Source organism: Mytilus galloprovincialis, chromosome 11 (assembly GCF_965363235.1).
Source record: "Mytilus galloprovincialis chromosome 11, xbMytGall1.hap1.1, whole genome shotgun sequence".
Lineage (NCBI taxonomy): Eukaryota > Metazoa > Mollusca > Bivalvia > Mytilida > Mytilidae > Mytilus > Mytilus galloprovincialis.
In genome coordinates, this window is record NC_134848.1 from 53,212,670 (window position 1) to 53,232,402 (window position 19,733).

Consider the following 19,733-nt stretch of genomic DNA (forward strand, 5'->3'; position numbering starts at 1 on the left):
TTTTGGAACACATACATAGAATGCTGTGGGGTAATTATTGTCACTAATTAAGTAAAATTTCTATATAAGACTTAGTAAAACAAACCATAGTTATATTTTTATATATAGTCATAATTTAGTAAAACAATGTCCAATATTAGCTCTTTCAAACATTTTATTTTATCATTTTAACAGAAAATAAGCGTTGTACTGCCAACGCCGATGTTGTTTTCCTGCATGATGACTCTGAAAATTATATTTTATAACTAGGTTCTTTCCAAAATTTTATTTTATCTTATTTACAGAAAACAAGCGTTGTACTGCCAACGCCGATGTTGTTTTCCTGTATGATGATTCTGCAAGCATTAGTAATAACAATCCAGCCAACTTTGGTTTGATGAAAAAGTTTATGAAGGATGTGGTCGATAAATTTACTAATGTTGGACCAAAAGGAACACAGTTTGGTGCTGTTTGTTTTGCACAAGACGCCAGGAAACATTTCTATCTAAATACATACGATACTTGTGCTAAAGTGAAGACCGGTATTGATGGTATCTTACCTATAAGTGGTTTTGCTACTAGAACTGGACTTGGAATTCAGGTAATTTTTGACAATTTAGAGTTAACATGTATTTATATGATACTAATTTAGTAATATCCCTAATAATTGAAATCAAGGTGTATTAAACAATTTGATTTGTGTCATGTTAAAGCGTTTTTTACAAGACGTTTTTCTACTTATATATTTTTTTCCGCGTGAACTACAAAATAGAAATTTCATTGTCTTGTATTTGGTGCTCCGATCAAAATTCATTTTTTGTTATTTCCATAAAAAGACACAAAAAACACCCAACACACAAACAAAAAGTTGTAGCACACAGTGTACAAAAAAAGGAGGGATGGCGTACTAGTTTGATTAGAATTTGTATTATATGAGAATCCAGCATTAATGTAATCTTTTTCGTTATATTTTTTTAAGTTTGTATCGAAAAATATGTTCAAAACAGTAAATGGTGGAGGACGTACAGGAGTTAGAAAACTGGTTATCGTTCTTACTGATGGGAAGGGATCTGGTACCCCTACATCACAGGCAGCAGCTGCTGAACTCAAGGCCACTCACAGCGCCACCATTGTCGCTATTGGAGTTGGGTCAAGCATTAACTTGGATGAGCTTAAGCAGATAGCTTCACAGGAGAGCTTTGTTTTTACTACAGATGATTTTGCGAAATTGTCAACGATTTTAGATGTCGTTGTTGCATCAGCTTGTCAAGGTAAGTGATTTGATTTTATTTGATCTTATACGCTGTGTTCACATGCAACTTTTACGTCCGAATTGCATTGTGCGTCAAATTCGCTTTACTGTCTGAACGCCGCGAGCTTTTGATTCGCATTGTCAATTTATAAATTATAACCTATTTCAAATACATGATGTTTTAGAAAATGTCCACCACAGTTTTAACTTCAACTCGAACTAAAGCGAATTAACTAAATCTCGTTAAAGAAAACGCATTTCTGATGCGAATTTGATAATGCAAATCATTCAATGCAAATTCGATTCGAATTTGAAAAAATAGAGTACGAGAGTAGCGAATTCGATTCGAATAAATGTACGTGCGTAAGAGTCATTTATGGATTAGTTAGAATGTTCAACTACGTTAATTAAATGCGAAATGTGTCTCGTATAGCTAATATGAATGCATTAAAGTATAAAACTATAAGTATTGATAGTTATTTTGTATAAAAAAAAACATGTGTTTCATTTCGAGTTTACTTTTTGTCAAGTACCTATCACAAAGTCAACATTGAACATATATGGTAAATGGTTATCAACCTTTACAACTAAAAGAGAATATTTAATAATTACATATTCTCGTTGATAGGTTGTACTGGTGGATCATCAGGACCACGAGGTCCAAGGGGACTACCTGGGGATAGAGGACCACGTGGTGATAATGGACGAGTTGGTGATCCAGGCATGCCCGGTATGTAAAACAAAATACGGAAAATGTCCCCAAATACTGACAATAAACTTTTGGTTGTCTTTAACTTTTTTTTATTTTTTCATTTTGACCAACTATTTTAAAGTGTACATGTAGATCGGTCTCCTCCGATAAAAAGTACTTGAAAATGTCGATTTTTTTGCTGGAAAATAATGTCTTTGGTATTATAGGAACAATAGAATTATCAGCTGAATGTTCGTAGTATACACTTTAGGATTTGGGTAATACATTCATTTTATCCTGGAGTTTTATTTTTACAGATAAATTGCGGAATAGTAAGGATTGCTAGACATATATGTAATTTTTGTTTTCATCGTCTAGTAAAAAGAGAAAAGTCAAAATATCGGAAGCAGTGGAAGATATTTTCTAATATTATTAGCAGCAAAGTTTATAATATATAATTATACTACAAAACTAAGGTTACATGCAATTTGTAATATTTGTAAGATTTCATACGTATAAAAATCTATCTTTTATAAAACTGGCGTAATATACTATATTCCAACCAATGTCATTACACTGTAGGCGACAAGGGAATGAAAGGTACTGCTGGCAGTAAGGGAATGACTGGTGACAAAGGAGCACCCGGAAAACCTGGAAATAATGGACAACAAGGCGAACCTGGCCCTGATGGCCCAGCTGGATATAAAGGGGGACCTGGAGATCAAGGGGCACCTGGCAAAAATGGAGCACAAGGTTGGTATTTTTTCAAACAATACAAATGGATTCGAAATATAATTGCGTCTGAAAAAGGTTTTGCTAAACATTGCGAAAATGGGACGTACAATTCATCAAGTCTAAGAAAAACATGATATAATTTGATACTTTTAAGTCATGTTTGTTGTTGTAAGTTACACATTATGTTACTTGAACCTTAAAATATAAGTACAGTACTCCACTACTGTATAAATAAGAATAAATGTATGGGGTATGATTGCAAAAGTGATACACTATATTGTGGACATCCTTACAGCAATCAAACGATACCTAAAATAAAATAAAAAGGTCTTCAGTTAAGTTTCGAATATCAGTCGACTCTTACTGAAAACTAAGAAAACATATATTTGCTGTGTTTCTGTTGCAAAAACAAATGTAAAACTTGAATTAAAAAGTACTCACTAGACTTTCTAGTCCATGTTGAGAATTCATTTTTGGACCATGAGAATTACACATTTTATTGCTAAATAAATGTATTTCTTAGTTTGTCTAGAATAATTTGTAGTATTTTTTTTATTCATTTGACCAGGAAATCAAGGGCCACGTGGGTCACCAGGGATTAAGGGCAAAACGGGAGAAAAGGGAATGACAGGAGATATGGGCCCAAAAGGTAATAGAGGTTCCGATGGAGAAAAGGGACTGCAAGGAAACAGAGGAGAACAGGGAGATGCAGGAAATCAAGGAGAAACGGGTGGAGAAGGACCATCAGGCCCTGATGGAGATAAAGGAATGAAAGGAGACAAAGGCGCTGATGGTGATAAAGGAGAAAAAGGGGACGATGGAGATACTGGCAATTCAGGAGAACAAGGAGATAAAGGCGACAAAGGAGAAAAGGGAGCCACTGGAGAAAAGGGAGACAAAGGAATTCAAGGTAACGTTAAACGTTTTTACTTGAACCGGAAGATGTTTTGTTAGTAACCACATACATGTGTGTACATTGTAAGTGCGTTGAAAACCCTTGTACATTCCGACATTTTTTTTAATACATTAACGAGTCGATCACCAATGGTAACATGTAACACTAGGATCGAGGCATTATGTTTTCTGGTCTGTGCGACCGTTCGTTCGTTCGTTTGCCCGTCTGTTCCGCTTCAGGTTAAAGTCGAGGTAGATTTTGATAAGTTGAACTTCAATCAACTTGAAACATGTTCTCTATGCTATTATCTTTCTAATTTTAATGCCAAATTAGAGCCTTTATCCCCTTTTTACGGTCCACTGAACATAAAAATGATATTGTGGATGGGGCATCCGTGTACTAGAAACACATTTTTGTTTCATTATATATTAAGTAATGTTTTATTCGTTTTCTTCTTCGCAACAAGGAATTTTGTGCCGAAACGTCGAAAACAACAATCAATCATTCTAGATTCCTGATCTTTTGAACATTTCAAAAACGTATGGAATTTGAGATACATATATTTTTCTTTTAAAAAAGGGGAGTCTTTAATGGGCAGGGATGTGTTTTGGCTAAAACGGGTAATAAATATTTGTTTTGTTTTACCTAATGAATGCATTGATATGAGATGTTAATTATAATAAATCAAAACTTTACTTTTCTAACTTTAAAAAGGTGAACAGGGTGAAACGGGTACAGCAGGCGACAAAGGGAACAAAGGCGAAACTGGCTCTCAAGGAGAAAGAGGCAATAAAGGAGCTAAAGGTTCCAAGGGAGAAAAGGGTGAACAGGGAATGAAAGGGCAGAAAGGTAACCAAGGAGCTGACGGAATGATGGGTAAAAAGGGAATGAAAGGAGAAAAGGGAGATAAAGGGGATAAAGGACTTATAGGAGAGAGAGGAAACAAAGGTTCAGATGGAATGGTTGGACAAAAAGGACCACGGGGAACACAAGGTATGGTAGGAGAACAAGGAAAACAGGGATCTAATGGTGACAAAGGAGAAAAGGGAAGCAAAGGTATGCATATAATTCAGAAAATTTTGCGATGATTTGGCAATAACAAAATTTGCAAAGTGATAAAAATCACTATAAGTCAAGTTAACATTCCTCATAAACAAATAATTTCTTTCTTTTTTTTTCTTTTTGATTAGCAAATGTGAGCAATGTTGCTTCACAGATTCGGTATCCTTAAGTTACAAGCATAGTGCTGCCAACTACCTATTTGCATTTACTTAGTTCAATGTATATACTACATTTCAAACAGTAAGAGGACCGTAGACACGGAGGAAAATAACATAAAATCACACGAACACAGTTGAGTTGTGGAAGATAACTTTGGGTTCATATTGAAATTCGTACATGTAGATCATGCAAAACTCGTAATAATGTTGATTTTTATGGGAACACAAATATCATTTAGGTGAAACTGGAATGAAAGGAGAAACGGGTAACAAAGGTGCGACGGGTGAAGAAGGTGCAAAGGGTATACAAGGAGATGCAGGTAAACAAGGTGAAAAGGGAGTTCAAGGTGTAAAAGGAGGAAACGGCGACAAAGGACAGGCTGGTTCTACTGGTGGAACAGGTGACAAAGGAGCACAAGGAGACAAAGGCATAAAAGGTGACAAGGGAGGTCAAGGTTCTCAAGGAGTTCAAGGTGACAAAGGTAACAAAGGAATGACGGGTAACAAAGGCCCTGATGGAAATCCAGGACCGCAAGGTTTAACAGGTATGCCAGGTGACAAAGGACAACCTGGTGATAAAGGAACTCCAGGAAACGCGGGAAATCCAGGTAACCAAGGACCTATTGGTGCAACAGGACCGAGAGGATCGAAAGGCGAAACTGGACCAATAGGACCGAAAGGAACTCAAGGTAACATTTAATGAACTTACTGACAATTGTTAATACTAGTAGGTTGTTTTTTAATTTATTAAAAGTTGTCTTTTAAATTGATATATTTTAAAGCTGATTGATTATTGATATAACGAAAGCTCACAATACCATATGTTTACATATTATTTTACTCATATAAATGAATTATGGTCCTAGCATTAATATTAAGTTTTTTTTTATATCATTCATTATTTTAGGTCAGGAAGGTGAAAAGGGTATGAAAGGAGACACTGGCGACAAAGGCGAAAAAGGCGACAAAGGAAATGCAGGATCTGATGGAATGACAGGTAAACAAAAAAATATAATGTATTTCCCTTTGTATGAAACAATATAAATGGCTAACTTATTAAAGTTTCCACATTGAAATGAAGAAAGTGTCTATACGAATATATATGTCAATATGCCTTTTTGCTTAAATGCAGAAGCAATTATAGTTGATTTTGTAAATGAGAATTTTACACACACTTATACTGAGTCATCTTCATTCGTTACTATTGTAATTTGTCTTTTTATTTAACAACAGTCTTAGCGTTGTAATATGTATACGTTTGTTAGACTAAAACAATATATATAAGAAGATGTGGTATTAGTGCCAATGAGACAACTCTCCATATAAGTCCCAATTTGTAAAAGAAAAAACTAGTATAGATCAAAGTACGGCCTTCAACATGAATCATTTGATCACACCGTACAGCAAGCCATAAAGGGTCCCAAAAATAACTAGTGTAAAACCATTCAAACGGAATCGCCGTACAGACTATAATGGAAAATGTTCTCAAGTTAATAGTCTATACCAAAAAACGTCTTGACTGTTAACTAAAAGGGTCCATTAATTTGTTTATGGGTATACATGAAAACTTGGAGCAGGAAGTAGACAGGAAATACAGCTTATTATCATTTTTTAAACTTAAACATTATTATTTTTTTTTTGCTTTTTTGAGATAAGTTATCCATTATAGTTAATAATACAATACTTAACATTTATTTTGAATACTAGGTTCTCCTGGAATCCAAGGCCTTACAGGCCTACAAGGCCCAGAGGGTATGAAAGGAAAACGTGGCAAAAAGGGCCCACGAGGTGTCAAAGGAGACGATGGAATGAAAGGACCAACTGGAGACCAGGGACCAGTAGGCGAGAAGGGCAAGACAGGTGATAAAGGTTCTACAGGTGAAGAAGGAGTACAAGGACACAAGGGACCAGTCGGAGATGTTGGACCACAGGGAGCACAGGGTGACAAAGGAGCCCCTGGTAAGGAAACATTAATCCATATCAAATAATTGTTTACAAGCTAGACATTTTCTTAGATTATACTAGTTACATCTAAAGTGGGTACAAGCGTTAAGCAACATATATTGTAAGTAAAGTATCATATCCAAAATTACAGAAATGAATTTAACTATCTAGGTATTTTCGAGAAATATCCAACCTCAAGTTCATTGTCACGTGCATAATCATGCATTTAAGTTGTTATTTTCCCGGAAATAGTTTCTTTTTTTTTGAAATATGAAATTAAAAATATTTGCTGCTAAACTTTAATGTTAATGGGTGTATGAATTTACATCAACATGTTGTATTACACAGATTCTTCTGCGTAATATATTTCAAGAGTAAATACATATGATATGCTTACATTTTAGCTTGTAATGCTTGCATAAAGTTGCGATATATTAAAAAAAAGTTGCAAAATAAACCACTACATTAAATATTGATTTTTTTTTTTTTTTTATCTTTGCAGGTAATCAAGGAGTTCATGGAGATCCAGGTAAAGTAATGAAAAAAAAAAACGATTTCATGTTAGTTCAATGAATTGTTAATTACAATAACATTAAACGGTACCACTCTTAATGCATCAGATATATGCATTTCGTCTATATAGATAATTCATCTTGTATCTTCAGAAGTAGACGTCCAAAGTACTGAAAAAACTTAATTCAGAACTCAAGAATCCATTTGCCTTTTTAGTCTATGGTATTCAATGGTATAAACAATAAAGATAAATATATTTCATTTCCTAATCATAGGGCTCATAACAAGCATGTACTCACATAAAGTAAAAATAAAAATCCTTATTAATATTTAATGTATACGTTTTTGATTGACAGTAACATACATGTACAGGTAAAATTGAGAATGGAAACGGGAAATGTGTCAAGTAGACAACAACCCGACCAAAGAGCTGTAGACAACCGAATAACACCAAATTGTATATACAGATGTACAAAACCAGTTACAAACAAATGTATCTGAAAATCAAATTTGAAAATGAATTTGAATACGTTTTTAATCACTTCTCTCCGTGACTATGTTTGAAGTATTTGCCACTGGACGTTAAGCAAACAACAATCAAATAATGAACGTATTTTAGATAGATCTACAGATTTACAATGTGTACTTAAATCAATCACGATAATGATTAATATAAACCGTAAACACCAATAAGATTAAGGCAAACATGCTTCATTATGTCTTTACTGATTGGAGACTGCAAAATATAGCAAAACGTGTATATAAGAAAACAAAAAAATGTTTTAGTCATGCAATCTTAAACAACACAACTTATATGTGGCATAACATTATATGTATACATGTATATAAACACAAATTGGTACTTATTGTTTTTAATTATAAAATCTTAAAGGCAAGAGGGGCAACCAAGGAATGAAGGGAGAAAAGGGGGATACTGGACTACAAGGTATACAAGGGCAACAGGGAGCTATCGGAGACAAAGGTAAATAACAAAGACATGCTTAACAAAATTTGTAAAATGAAAGAAATATAGAAAAAAAAAGGTTTGAACAATAGAAAGATTATACAATAAACTAAGAAAAATAATTTATAATGGAACTAATGTATAATTTGGTGCATCAAGGTTTTATGCTGTTACATTTTTTTTATCTTGTTGAATTTGACAACATCACATTCATTCCAGCATATTTATAAAAACTACAAAAATAAAACTAATAAAATATAGTGATACGACAAATGACTGTTTGCGCTCTAACAAAGTCCAATCCTTTGATTTTTTTGGTAATAAAACTTTCAACCTAAACGAATTTCACATTTTACATACAAGGTCCTTTTGTCTGATAATTCGTTCTGTACATGTATGCATGGAAGTTGGTCACTGGACGTTAAGCATCCACAAATCTATCAATCAACCTTTCCGACATACAATGCACTTCTCTTTTTCATCAATGTTAATCTACACATGTATACTCATTTAGGCAAGACTGGCAAAACCGGCGACAAAGGCATGACGGGTGATGATGGAATAGCAGGTAGCGAGGGTGCAAAGGGAGAAAAGGGTAATAAAGGAGCAACTGGGGTTAAAGGAGTTCGAGGTGATGTGGGGCCACAAGGCCTTCCTGGAAAGCCTGGCAAAAAAGGCATGGACGGAAAGCAAGGGGCTGATGGCAAGCAGGGACCACAAGGAGACAAAGGTCAGTTATTACAAAAATTCCTTTTAAATAAATTGTTTGAGAGTAAACAAGGTACATTTTGTAAATACATGTACATGTATGTATTGTTCCAAGTATAAACATAGGAATGGCTAAACTATAAAACAATTATCACAATCTGATTTATTCTTACTGAATATGTTGCATATATAGTTCACTGAAGCTTATTCTTTAATAAATGATTCTCCCGTCAACAAGAAATTATTTCTTCAATATAATTTAGGCCAATTAAAATTAATTGACAGATTTTCATCCCCGCCCGCCCCTCTGAAATCGTCCCGCCCCGATTTTTTTATTTTAAAAATTTTACGATTTCCGGATTTTGTTCATGTCCGTTACCGGAAACCATCGGTAATTTCGTAACATTCAAAACTCCCTGTTTCAAATTTCGGTTTTGTATTTCTTCGAGTAATGTAACCAAAATGATTAAGTCGACATATTCTGCTGATTTATCATTATGACAACATCTTCTACCGAGAATAGAGATTGATAACGAGAAGGGGATGAAATATTCGGGTTACGAGTAAAACGCTGTGTCCAAGAACGCAAATCGGAGTATGTTACAAATTTCGGTGATTAGAAAACCGTGGATTTTATTTATAATTTTATATAATGATTTTGTGTCAAGAAATTTTGACTTTGAATGATATCCAAAGCGCAAGAATCGTGGAACATATTGGTACAAAAAAACATGACTGGATTAAAGAAATTGACACAAGCACGAACTTGTTAGATTTATGACCGGATATTGAACTTAAAAAAAGTCGACACACATACGATTTTATTATAGCAAGCCATTTGATTTACCCATGACTGTCGTTTTTTGTTGACAAACAGCTAACACCCTCTGTCCCAATACCCCCAGTAAAGTCATTAAACAACAACTTCATTTTTGTTAAGTTCATGTTTTTATACCTCAATGAATTGAAATGTATGCTTCAAGTATGTTTTCGGAGTCCAAACGTTGTTTTCAAGATCCAGTTTTGTTTATAGCTATTGATATTTTCCGATCATTTGGTATGTTTCAGGAATCATTGGAGAACAAGGATCACAAGGTCCGAAAGGTCCCAAAGGGGCTAAAGGTGATGATGGACCTCGTGGAGAGGTAGGACTCCGAGGTCCAACAGGTCCACGAGGATACAAAGGGGATAAAGGTTAGTACGTCATGTGATATAAAAAAAAAACATTTACAAGGAAATGAGGCTGATATATTAATGAGACAGTAAAAACAAAACACAAACGAAATAAAAATATTAAAGCAATCAATCAATCAAGATCAATATAAAACATTGTGTGATGAACAATAAGAATTGTTTTTTATACATTATACACAAGTATACGGCGATAGAAAGTAATAATTTAATTTTGGATGTAACGTGTCTTCTGATTGGCTGACGTTATTTTGTTATGAGCCCATAGACATAATTTAGTCATGTGACCGTGAAGTCATCAACGTTTTTTCATGGTTTTCTACGGTTTAAAATGGAATTTAGAATTAAATTATAAGAAATGCGACTGTAATATTTTTTCTGTCTATTCGAAATAACATAAAAAATGTGGTGCACACTGTTAAATAACCCGCTACGCGTGTTATTCAGTGTGCACCAAATTTTTTATGTTATTTCTTCATAGACAGAAAAAAATATTACAGTCATTCCTTAAATAACTTGAAGCCACATTGGTATGAATACATATACACACTAAAATGTTCGCATTTAATTTATTTCCTGATATCTGTATTAGAGTGTTGCTATTTACTGATAGAGTTGCTCGTGCATGTTTACGGTTAACCCAGTTCTTTCGCGGATACTTTATTCCGCGTTATTTAAGACCTTTCTAGCACATTTCGCGGGATTTGTTTTAGCGATTTGAATTTCACTTGATATAGTTAGAAACGGAAAGATCAAAGTTTTATACTTTCTTCACGATTTATATATGTGTCATTTTTAGCTCACCTGGCCTAAAAGGCCATGTGAGCTTTTCTCATCACTTGGCGTCCGTCGTCGTCGTCGTCGTCGTCTGTCGTCGTTAACAATTTTTCAAACATCTTCTCCTCTGAAACTACTGAATGGATTTGAATGAAACTTAGCATGATTGTTCCTTAGATTATCCTGCACAAAGTGTGTGCTTCGATTTTTGATCCGTCAAAAAACATGGCCGCCGTTACTTAAAATAGAACATAGGGGTCAAATGCAGTTTTTGGCTAATATCTCAAAAACGAAAGCATTTAGAGCAAATCAGACATGGGGGTAAAAATGTTCATTAGGTCAAGATCTATCAGCCCTGAAATTTTCAGATGAATCAAACAAACCATTGTTGGGTTGCTGCCACTTAATTGGTAATTTTAAGGAAATTTTGCAGTTTTTGGTCATTATCTTGAATATTATTATAGATAAAGATAAAACTGTAACAGCAAAAATGATCAGCAAAGTAAGATCTACAAATAAGTTAATATGACCAAAATTGTCAATTGACCCCTTAAGGGGTTATTGTCCTTTAATGACAATTTTTCACAATTTGTTCATCACATTTGCTAACTTTAAAAAATCTTCTCCTCTGAAACTACTGAATGGATTTGGATGAAACTTAGCATGATTGTTTCTTAGATTATCCTGCACAAAGTGCGTGCTTCGATTTTTGATCCGTCAAAAAACACGGCCGCCGTTACTTAAAATAGAACATAGGGGTCAAATGCAGTTTTTGGCTTATATCTCAAAAACGAAAGCATTTAGAGCAAATCTGACAGGGGTAAAAATGTTCATTAGGTCAAGATCTATCAGCCCTGAAATTTTCAGATGAATCAAACAAACTATTGTTGGGTTGCTGCCACTTAATTGGTAATTTTAAGGAAATTTTGCAGTTTTTGGTCATTATCTTGAATATTATTATAGATAAAGATAAACTGTAAACAGCAAAAATGATCAGCAAAGTAAGATCTACAAATAAGTTAATATGACCAAAATTGTCAATTGACCCCTTAAGGGGTTATTGTCCTTTAATGACAATTTTTCACAATTTGTTCATCATATTTGCTAACTTTAAAAAATCTTCTCCTCTACTACTAAACCAAATTCAACCAAACTTCAACTGAATGATCAGTAGGGTGTATAAAATAAAGTTTGTGCTTTATTTTTTATTTCGTCAAAAAACATGGCCGTCATGGCTAAAAATAGAACACAGGGTAAAGTGCAGTTTTTGGCTTATATCTCAAAAACTCCAGCATTTAGAGCAAATAAGACAAGAAGTTAAAGTATTTATTAGGTCAAGGTCTACCTGTCCTGAAATTTTCAGCCGAATTGGGTAACTGGTTTTTCAGGTATAATGCCCCTGAATTGATGATTTTAAAGAAATTTTGCAGTTTTTGGTTATTATCTTGAATATTATTATAGATACAGATAAACTGTTAATAGCAAAAATGTTAAGCAAAGTAAGATCTACAAATAAGTCAATTTGACCAAAATTGTCAATTAACCCCTTAAGGAGTTATTGCCCTTTAAAGACTTTTTTCACAATTTGTTCATAATGTTGACTTACTTTAAAAAATCTTTTCCTTTGAAACTGCTGTATCAATTTCAGCCAAACTTAGGCTAAATGAGTTTCAGAGTATCAAGTATGAATTTTATATTTCATTTCCTTGTATGTCAGAAACATAGCTCCTATGGCTAAAATAGAACATAGGAGAAAATGATTTTTTTTTGCTTTTGAAGAAAATAGGATGATTCAAAGAACATTTAAATAAATTGAAAAGCCAAAATAATCATTGATGAGAGATTTAACCAAAAAAATTAAGGTGAGCGATTCAGGCTCTTGAGAGCCTCTTGTTCTACTCGCGAAAGTGGCAAAACACTAAGAGTTATTTTGTTATGTTTGTTAACACAGATTTGAAACTTTTAAGGATAATCTTTTTGTACAGGTGAACAAGGAGTGAAAGGCCCACAAGGTAATCCAGGTACAAATGGAAAGAATGGTGCTCAGGGCAACACAGGGGAGAAGGGCATACCTGGAGACCAAGGCGCTCCTGGAAACCAAGGCCAAGTAGGAAAACGTGGTGCTCGAGGAAATAAGGGTATGCGAGGGGATAAGGGTGACACTGGCGATAAAGGCGACAAGGGAATACAAGGGGACAAAGGTCTCATTGGAAACAAAGGTGTAAATGGGGATAAGGGTGATCAGGGCGATAAGGGACCACAGGGAAATGCGGGTAAACAAGGCAATTATGGAGCCACTGGAGAAAAAGGAGACAAGGGAATGCATGGAGAAAAAGGAACGAAGGGAGAAACCGGAAATAAGGGGGCAAACGGAAACAAAGGAATGAAAGGAGAAAGAGGCGACAAAGGAGCAGATGGAGACAAAGGGGAACAAGGAATGAAAGGCCCGGATGGTGATAAAGGACTTACAGGCGCTAAAGGGGACAAAGGAGCTAGGGGCGACAAAGGAATGCAAGGAAAACAAGGAGAACAAGGAGTCAAGGGAGATCAGGGTAGGTTTACCAATGTACATGTTATATGATTTTGAGATCTGTAGTTACCATCTAAGAAAATCGGTTTAAAATATGCAAACAAATTGTACCACGTTCAAAGTCAGTTGAAAGAATTTGTTAATAGAAGCTGAACGTTGACAATAACTATAACTTATACTTGGTTTTGTTACCCTAAGAACATGTGTAAAGTATGTTGAAAGAAGTTGTTCTAAAAAGAAATCACATCCGCTGAATGGTGACAATAACCTAGTATTATTTTATATACTTGTTGTTTTACCCTAAGCGATGTCTAAATAAAGAAAGGGAATTTTGATGTTTCGTTTAACTTTCATAGACACAAAGACCGAAATAGAGTTGGGCGTCTTTTTAGCCATAGTAACCGTCCATTTTTTCTTCATCAAATCTACAAACAAACTACGTAATCTTTTTATAAAACTTCCCCAAAGCTGAATATAAAACTAACACGTCTGATGAAGAAAGCTCTTCGTGACATTCATTTTAAGATTAACAGATTAGCGCACTTTTGGGAAGACATTGAGTATTCTGCATACGACCCATTACACATATATAAGGCCATCCTCTCTATTAAACTCTTAATAATCGTGCGTTTGTCTTAAGCAAAGTTATAGGAAATAGCATTCTAGTTTCCGAACATTATCCCAATGTTAACACTAGGGCTATCAAAAGCATACAGTTAAAGCCTATCGCGTTCAAAACGACCTTGGCATATGAAGATGGAAACGGGGAACGAGTCAAAGAGACAACAATCCGACCAAATTGCAGAAATCATCCAAACATGTTCTGCTACCCCATTTAAAATACATATTGCTAACTACATATACAACAACATTGGAGAACAGGAGTAGAAGTTGGAAATGTAAATACCTTAAAATGACAGATGTGTGCCGTTTAAATGTTTGTTTTCTACATTCTGTAATATGGACGAATTGTTTATTGAATATCGTTGCCCTTATAACTATAGGTGAATCCGGAAAGGATGGTAAAGATGGAATGAGGGGAGACAAAGGAGCAAAGGGGGATAAGGGAGAAAAGGGACACATTGGAGAAAAGGGAAACAAAGGAGAACACGGAGAGAAGGGAGATAAAGGAGACAAGGGTGAACAAGGTCATAAAGGAGCACATGGAAAGAACGGTTTGTATCAATGGGAAACAGTATGTTGGGAATATTTATATAAATTAAATTTGAAACTTATTTGCATTGTTTTGTTGCTGTAAATCAAACAGAATCTTGTCATAAATAAATTAAAGAAGTATCAGTCATAATTTCACAAGTTAAGTTAAAGATTTGTTTTGTTCACTAAAAATTTAAAAAAAAAATAGAAGACGAAGATACCAAAAGAAGATGATAAACCCATAATTGAAAAAGAGTCCAAACATTTCATGGAAATACATGTAAAACGACAAAAAGACGAGGAGCAATACACAGCAGCAGTCTACATGTACATAAAAACACATACACATTTAAAGAGCGAACAAAAGTGTTCCGGAAATGTAAGCATAGCGTGCTTCTCAACTGAACATGTAACACAAAGGAATAAAATTGGGTTTTTTTTTACATTAAAGTTTAGACATGCCACGAAGAATAAAAAGTTACGTAACCCTGAAGTCAAAACATTTTTTTTCTACTTTCTGTTTGCTGTTTTCACTAGGCCGCACCACTTCCAGTAAACATGAAATCCTTCCACTTTCCTGGATTTATATCCCCAAAAAGATGCAAGATTTTTTTTTAAATCTATATATATGTTTCAATTCAGCATAAACCTATAATCAAACAGAAAAAAATTGAGTCCAGAAAAAAAATCAGAAAAAAATGGACTATTTTGTTTCCCTCCATGTTTTGACATGCACCGGAAACATGCACCGGAAACTTGAGTTGTAATACAAGACTGGTACCTCTAATTATATTAAAAGTTATATTAAGTGTTTATTACATATACAGTAACCTGTATAAAATTATTAGCCATACTAGGGTTCATTCTGTAGTTTTTCAACTTCTCGGTTATAGGTAATGATGGCGAAAAAGGAGAAAAGGGCGACAAAGGTGACAAGGGTGAAATTGGAGACAAAGGAATAAAAGGTCCTCATGGTGAAAAGGGTGATAAAGGAATCAAAGGAGCTGTCGGAGACCAAGGCGAGCGTGGCGAGAAGGGTACAACAGGAAACAAAGGAGAAAAAGGAGACAAAGGACAAAAAGGAGATGTAGGAAATAAAGGATTCAAGGGAGATCAGGGAGCACCTGGAGACAAAGGACCGACTGGAGAAAGAGGACTTATGGGTAAAATAATGAACTTCTACACATTTATTGTTTTTAATTAGTTATCAGATGTATTAAAATCAAATACTTCTAAACCATTGAAGAGTAGTTGCTTCATACACTGTTCATGTAATGTTCTTTTTGTAGTTCATGTTTGCCACTACTTGTATTGAACAGTTTAAAAGACTTTAATGTCACTATCTACTATTTTAAATGTGTCTTGTGCACTTTGAGTTATTCTATTATATATTTACTTACAGGTTTCATAAAGGTTATATGGTCTGGTTATGGATGGACAATGAAACCATTCGGTATGTAAATTTGAATAGTCTAAAGACTTGAAACGGAATCTTTTTTGTATAATGTACTATACTGTGTAATGGTAGCTGGTATTAGACCTCACTTTAATGGGGGATATAAAGTAATAAATGAGTAACAGTTCTTTCATTGATATTCTGCACATTACATTTCATTCTGAACAAGCATAGTGTACCTCTCTATTTATTAGTTCGTGTTAATCATTGGTTAAAATTTTGTGAAACTCAAGCACGGGCGTTACCAATTTACTTACAGCAGGCTACATGCTAAATTAGTTGGTTTTGTTTGTTTGCTCATTTTAAAATATGACGCATATACTAAGTTTTTCTTTCCTTTTCATAGTGAAAGGATACCCACCACCATCATACAGAGCTGCAGGAAAGACTGTGCAGGTATGGCCTTCAAATGTTTAAATGCTAGCACGTCGCTTGATATTCTTGCTAATAATGTTCGTATTAAAAAAACGCAATTAATCTAAATGTCTATACAATACATCAAGCTCTTAATTTGCCTGACTTTAATGTTTTTTATAATAAAATATATAAAAAAAAGCTGCCATCAACATCCGAATCCCCTCTACAAACATGAACATACAGTTGCGCCATTCGGTAATTAATGATGAGACTATTTCAGTTTGATTATATGTAGCTCCTTACGTACATGTATACATGTATTTATCCATCCATAATTTCAAATTTATGACTGAGCAATGCTGATGAAGGCACACATATATCCAGAAAAGCGCATCAAACGCATGACATTTATAAAATCTTTTTGTATTTGCAGGCAACCGCTGACGGACTCGCTGGTATAAAGACACAGATCAACAATTTCATTGCTAAAGGTATTCCGGGAGTCCCGCCAAACGGGTCCAAAACAGGAGGAGCCAGTACAGGAACGAAAACAACAGGAACCAGCGCCGCTTACCCCCATCATATTGAGACAAAAGTTGTAGCCAAAGCATACTAAATCTAACTCGACATATTTTGTACATAACTTTGTTGAATATAATAAAATTAACAATGATAAATACAATTGTTTGTTTGTTTGAATCAGTAAAATAGTTCGTACATCAATCAAAAATTATAGTTAACTGACATTACAATAACAAAAAGTAGTAGGTTGTTTAAATGATCATTTGGGACCGTAGTATGTTGTTATGTTATGGAATATGTTTTCCCGTAACTTGGAATGAAAATCTGCTTTATAGATATAAGTAGATGTGGTATGAGTGCCAATGGTAAAAGTAGGTTTAAAACGCTTACAGGTCAAAGTACGGCCTACATGGATCATTGGCTCACACCGAACAGCAAGCTATATCATGCATATTTTGTGCATTCATACGTAGATAAAAGAAGATGAGGTATGAGTGCAAATGCGACATCTCTTCATCCAAGTCACAATATGTAAAAAAAAAAGAAGGTAAACCATTATAGGTCAAACTTCAAAACGGAGCCTTTGCTCAACAACAAACTGCAAGCTATAGCTATAAAGGGCACCAAAAAGGACCAGTGTAAAAACACTCTCAAAGGAAAACCAACGGTCTAATCTTTATAAAAAAAGCCCGATTCACATCAACAAACTACTGACCATCAGGTCACTGACTTTGGACAGTTGCGAACAAATGATGAGGGTTGTCTATATGTTCATCCTAGATGGCTGGTTATATCGTTAAGTGTTTGTGTTAGCCTGGTACCCCGGCCCGATATCTAACTGCGCGTCGTAATACTGACAAGATTAGCCCGGACCGCAGGTTAGTGTTTGTGTTTGTGCAGTATTGATAACGGGTTTTCAGCACATCATTGTTTTATGTAAGTTATCAACTTGTAGGTCACAATAAGTATTATTTAAACTAGAAAACCATTTAACACATTACATAAAAATGAACACCTGTATGAAAAAAAAATACCAGCAAAACCAAAAACCAATACCAGGAACCAAATTAAATACAAACTCTTTTTTCTTTTCATTTTCTTTTACAAATGTCTGGCCTGGAAAGGGGTGTGCAGATGTTAATATAAAAATAAGAGGATTTTGTATGATTACCATTAAGACAACTCTTAAAAAGAGATCAAATGACATAGAAAGTAACAGCTATGATATATAGGTCACAGTACTGCCTTCGGCAATGGGAAGACCCATGCCGCATAAATATGCAATAAAAGGCTTCGAAAAAATTACACAAATGTGAAACAATTCAAACGAGAAAACTAGTTGGCTGATTTATGCACAAAATAGTAAATATTAAAAATATATAATAAAATGAGGAATATGTAAGTATTGTCAATGTGATAATTATCCATAAAGAACACACCAGTCAGTTGGTCTGCGAGATAGAGCAAAAAAAAAAAAAAAAAAAAACATCAACAACAACAAACAAACAAACAACAACAACAACAACAACAAACAACAACAAAAAAACAAACGAAAAATAATAGCATCGCCATGGTCAACCAAGGACAGAAATGGGATATAATGAACTGAACTGGCTATGAACAGACACATAAACATTGTGGCGTGGTTAAACATACATATGCTTTCCATCTTAATTAAGAAGTCTATCAATTTTCGACTTACTTCTACACCAAGCAAATAATATATGAATACATGACTCATAATAATATTCTGTTGTACTAAAACTGACCTTACAATTGAAGACTAAATAAATATAGATTCTTAATTTTAGACTAAGAAAAAACAGGCATAATAAACTTACCGAAATCAAATGGAATTCGAAAAGGGTGGAGTCCATTAAATCTGACAAAATTACACGTTAGATTGTGTCAGTTACTAGAACGTATAAGAAATAGTCGTCATAATCAGCCTGACTTGGTATATGAATTTTCCAAAGAAAATGGTAGATAAGCCAGGTATAATACATGTAGCTAGCTTAACCTCCCATTGTATGGCATTTGTTTATTGTTCTGTTATATTAGCAACCCCAAAAAGACATACTAGGTTAAAGGAACTGTGTAAATATACATCACAGACATACAATACAACTGACTGAATAATCAAAACAAACATACAAAAAGTGTTGCAGTTGACAATTCAAAAGATTATATAACTCTTGACCCTCTTGTGCTATTAATGAAAAAGACACGGATTATTTACATGTATCGTGTAGTCTAGGTAGAATTTGAAGAACCTTTGAGAAAAAAAGGACGAAACGCTCTTTGACAAAACCCTGGTTATAAATATATTACCTCGACACTGACGAAATATATGTACGCAGCATATGAGAAAGGGGGTCATGTATTGCTGCTTTAGAGATGATGACAATTAATGATTTAAAAAATTGACCATAAATTCTGGTACTGCTTCTATAGTCAAAAAAAATATAAAATTGAAACTGAAAATGTGTCAAAGACACAATATCTTGCCTACAGAAGATAACATTACAAGGACACAAGTAGTTCTGCACGCATCGAGAGCAGACTTCTACACAATAATGTATTTCAGCTCAGCGATATAAACACCACACTCAACTTCGAAACATGCAAAAAGTAAAATCACAAAAATACTCCGAGGAAAATGTAACAACCTCAGTCCTATGGATCAGGGAATTTTTCAATGTGCTAAACTTAGATATTGCGAAAAACAACTTCAGTATGTGATTAGGCAGATGGACAAGTAATACAAAAAAAAGGATATGAAATTAAAAAAAAACTCATTCTAATTTTACAGGCTAGATGATTTAAGTGACAGTGATCATACAA

General features: G+C 34.3%; 1 protein-coding gene across 1 annotated transcript; it reads left to right on the forward strand.

Annotated features, from left to right (window-relative positions):
• The first annotated feature begins 290 nt into the window (after positions 1-290).
• Positions 291-17,049, forward strand: LOC143050813 (uncharacterized). Its single transcript, XM_076223926.1, has 19 exons — positions 291-580; positions 959-1,250; positions 1,860-1,961; positions 2,505-2,675; positions 3,226-3,567; positions 4,267-4,608; positions 5,012-5,461; positions 5,680-5,769; positions 6,480-6,731; positions 7,219-7,245; positions 8,122-8,211; positions 8,708-8,923; positions 9,970-10,095; positions 12,855-13,421; positions 14,404-14,574; positions 15,448-15,717; positions 15,957-16,007; positions 16,357-16,406; positions 16,801-17,049. Exons 1-19 carry the CDS (start codon positions 377-379, stop codon positions 16,981-16,983), a joined length of 3,996 nt encoding a protein of 1,331 aa, XP_076080041.1. The 5' UTR covers positions 291-376; the 3' UTR covers positions 16,984-17,049.
• Positions 17,050-19,733: the final 2,684 nt, after the last annotated feature.

Coding starts and splice junctions, on each gene's coding strand:
- LOC143050813 (XM_076223926.1), top strand. CDS start 377: ATGAAAAAGTTTATGAAGGATGTGGTCGATAAATTTACTAATGTTGGA. Junction 6,732..7,218: donor GGGTGACAAAGGAGCCCCTG/GTAAGGAAACAT, acceptor TTATCTTTGCAG/GTAATCAAGGAGTTCATGGA. Junction 15,718..15,956: donor TGGAGAAAGAGGACTTATGG/GTAAAATAATGA, acceptor ATTTACTTACAG/GTTTCATAAAGGTTATATGG.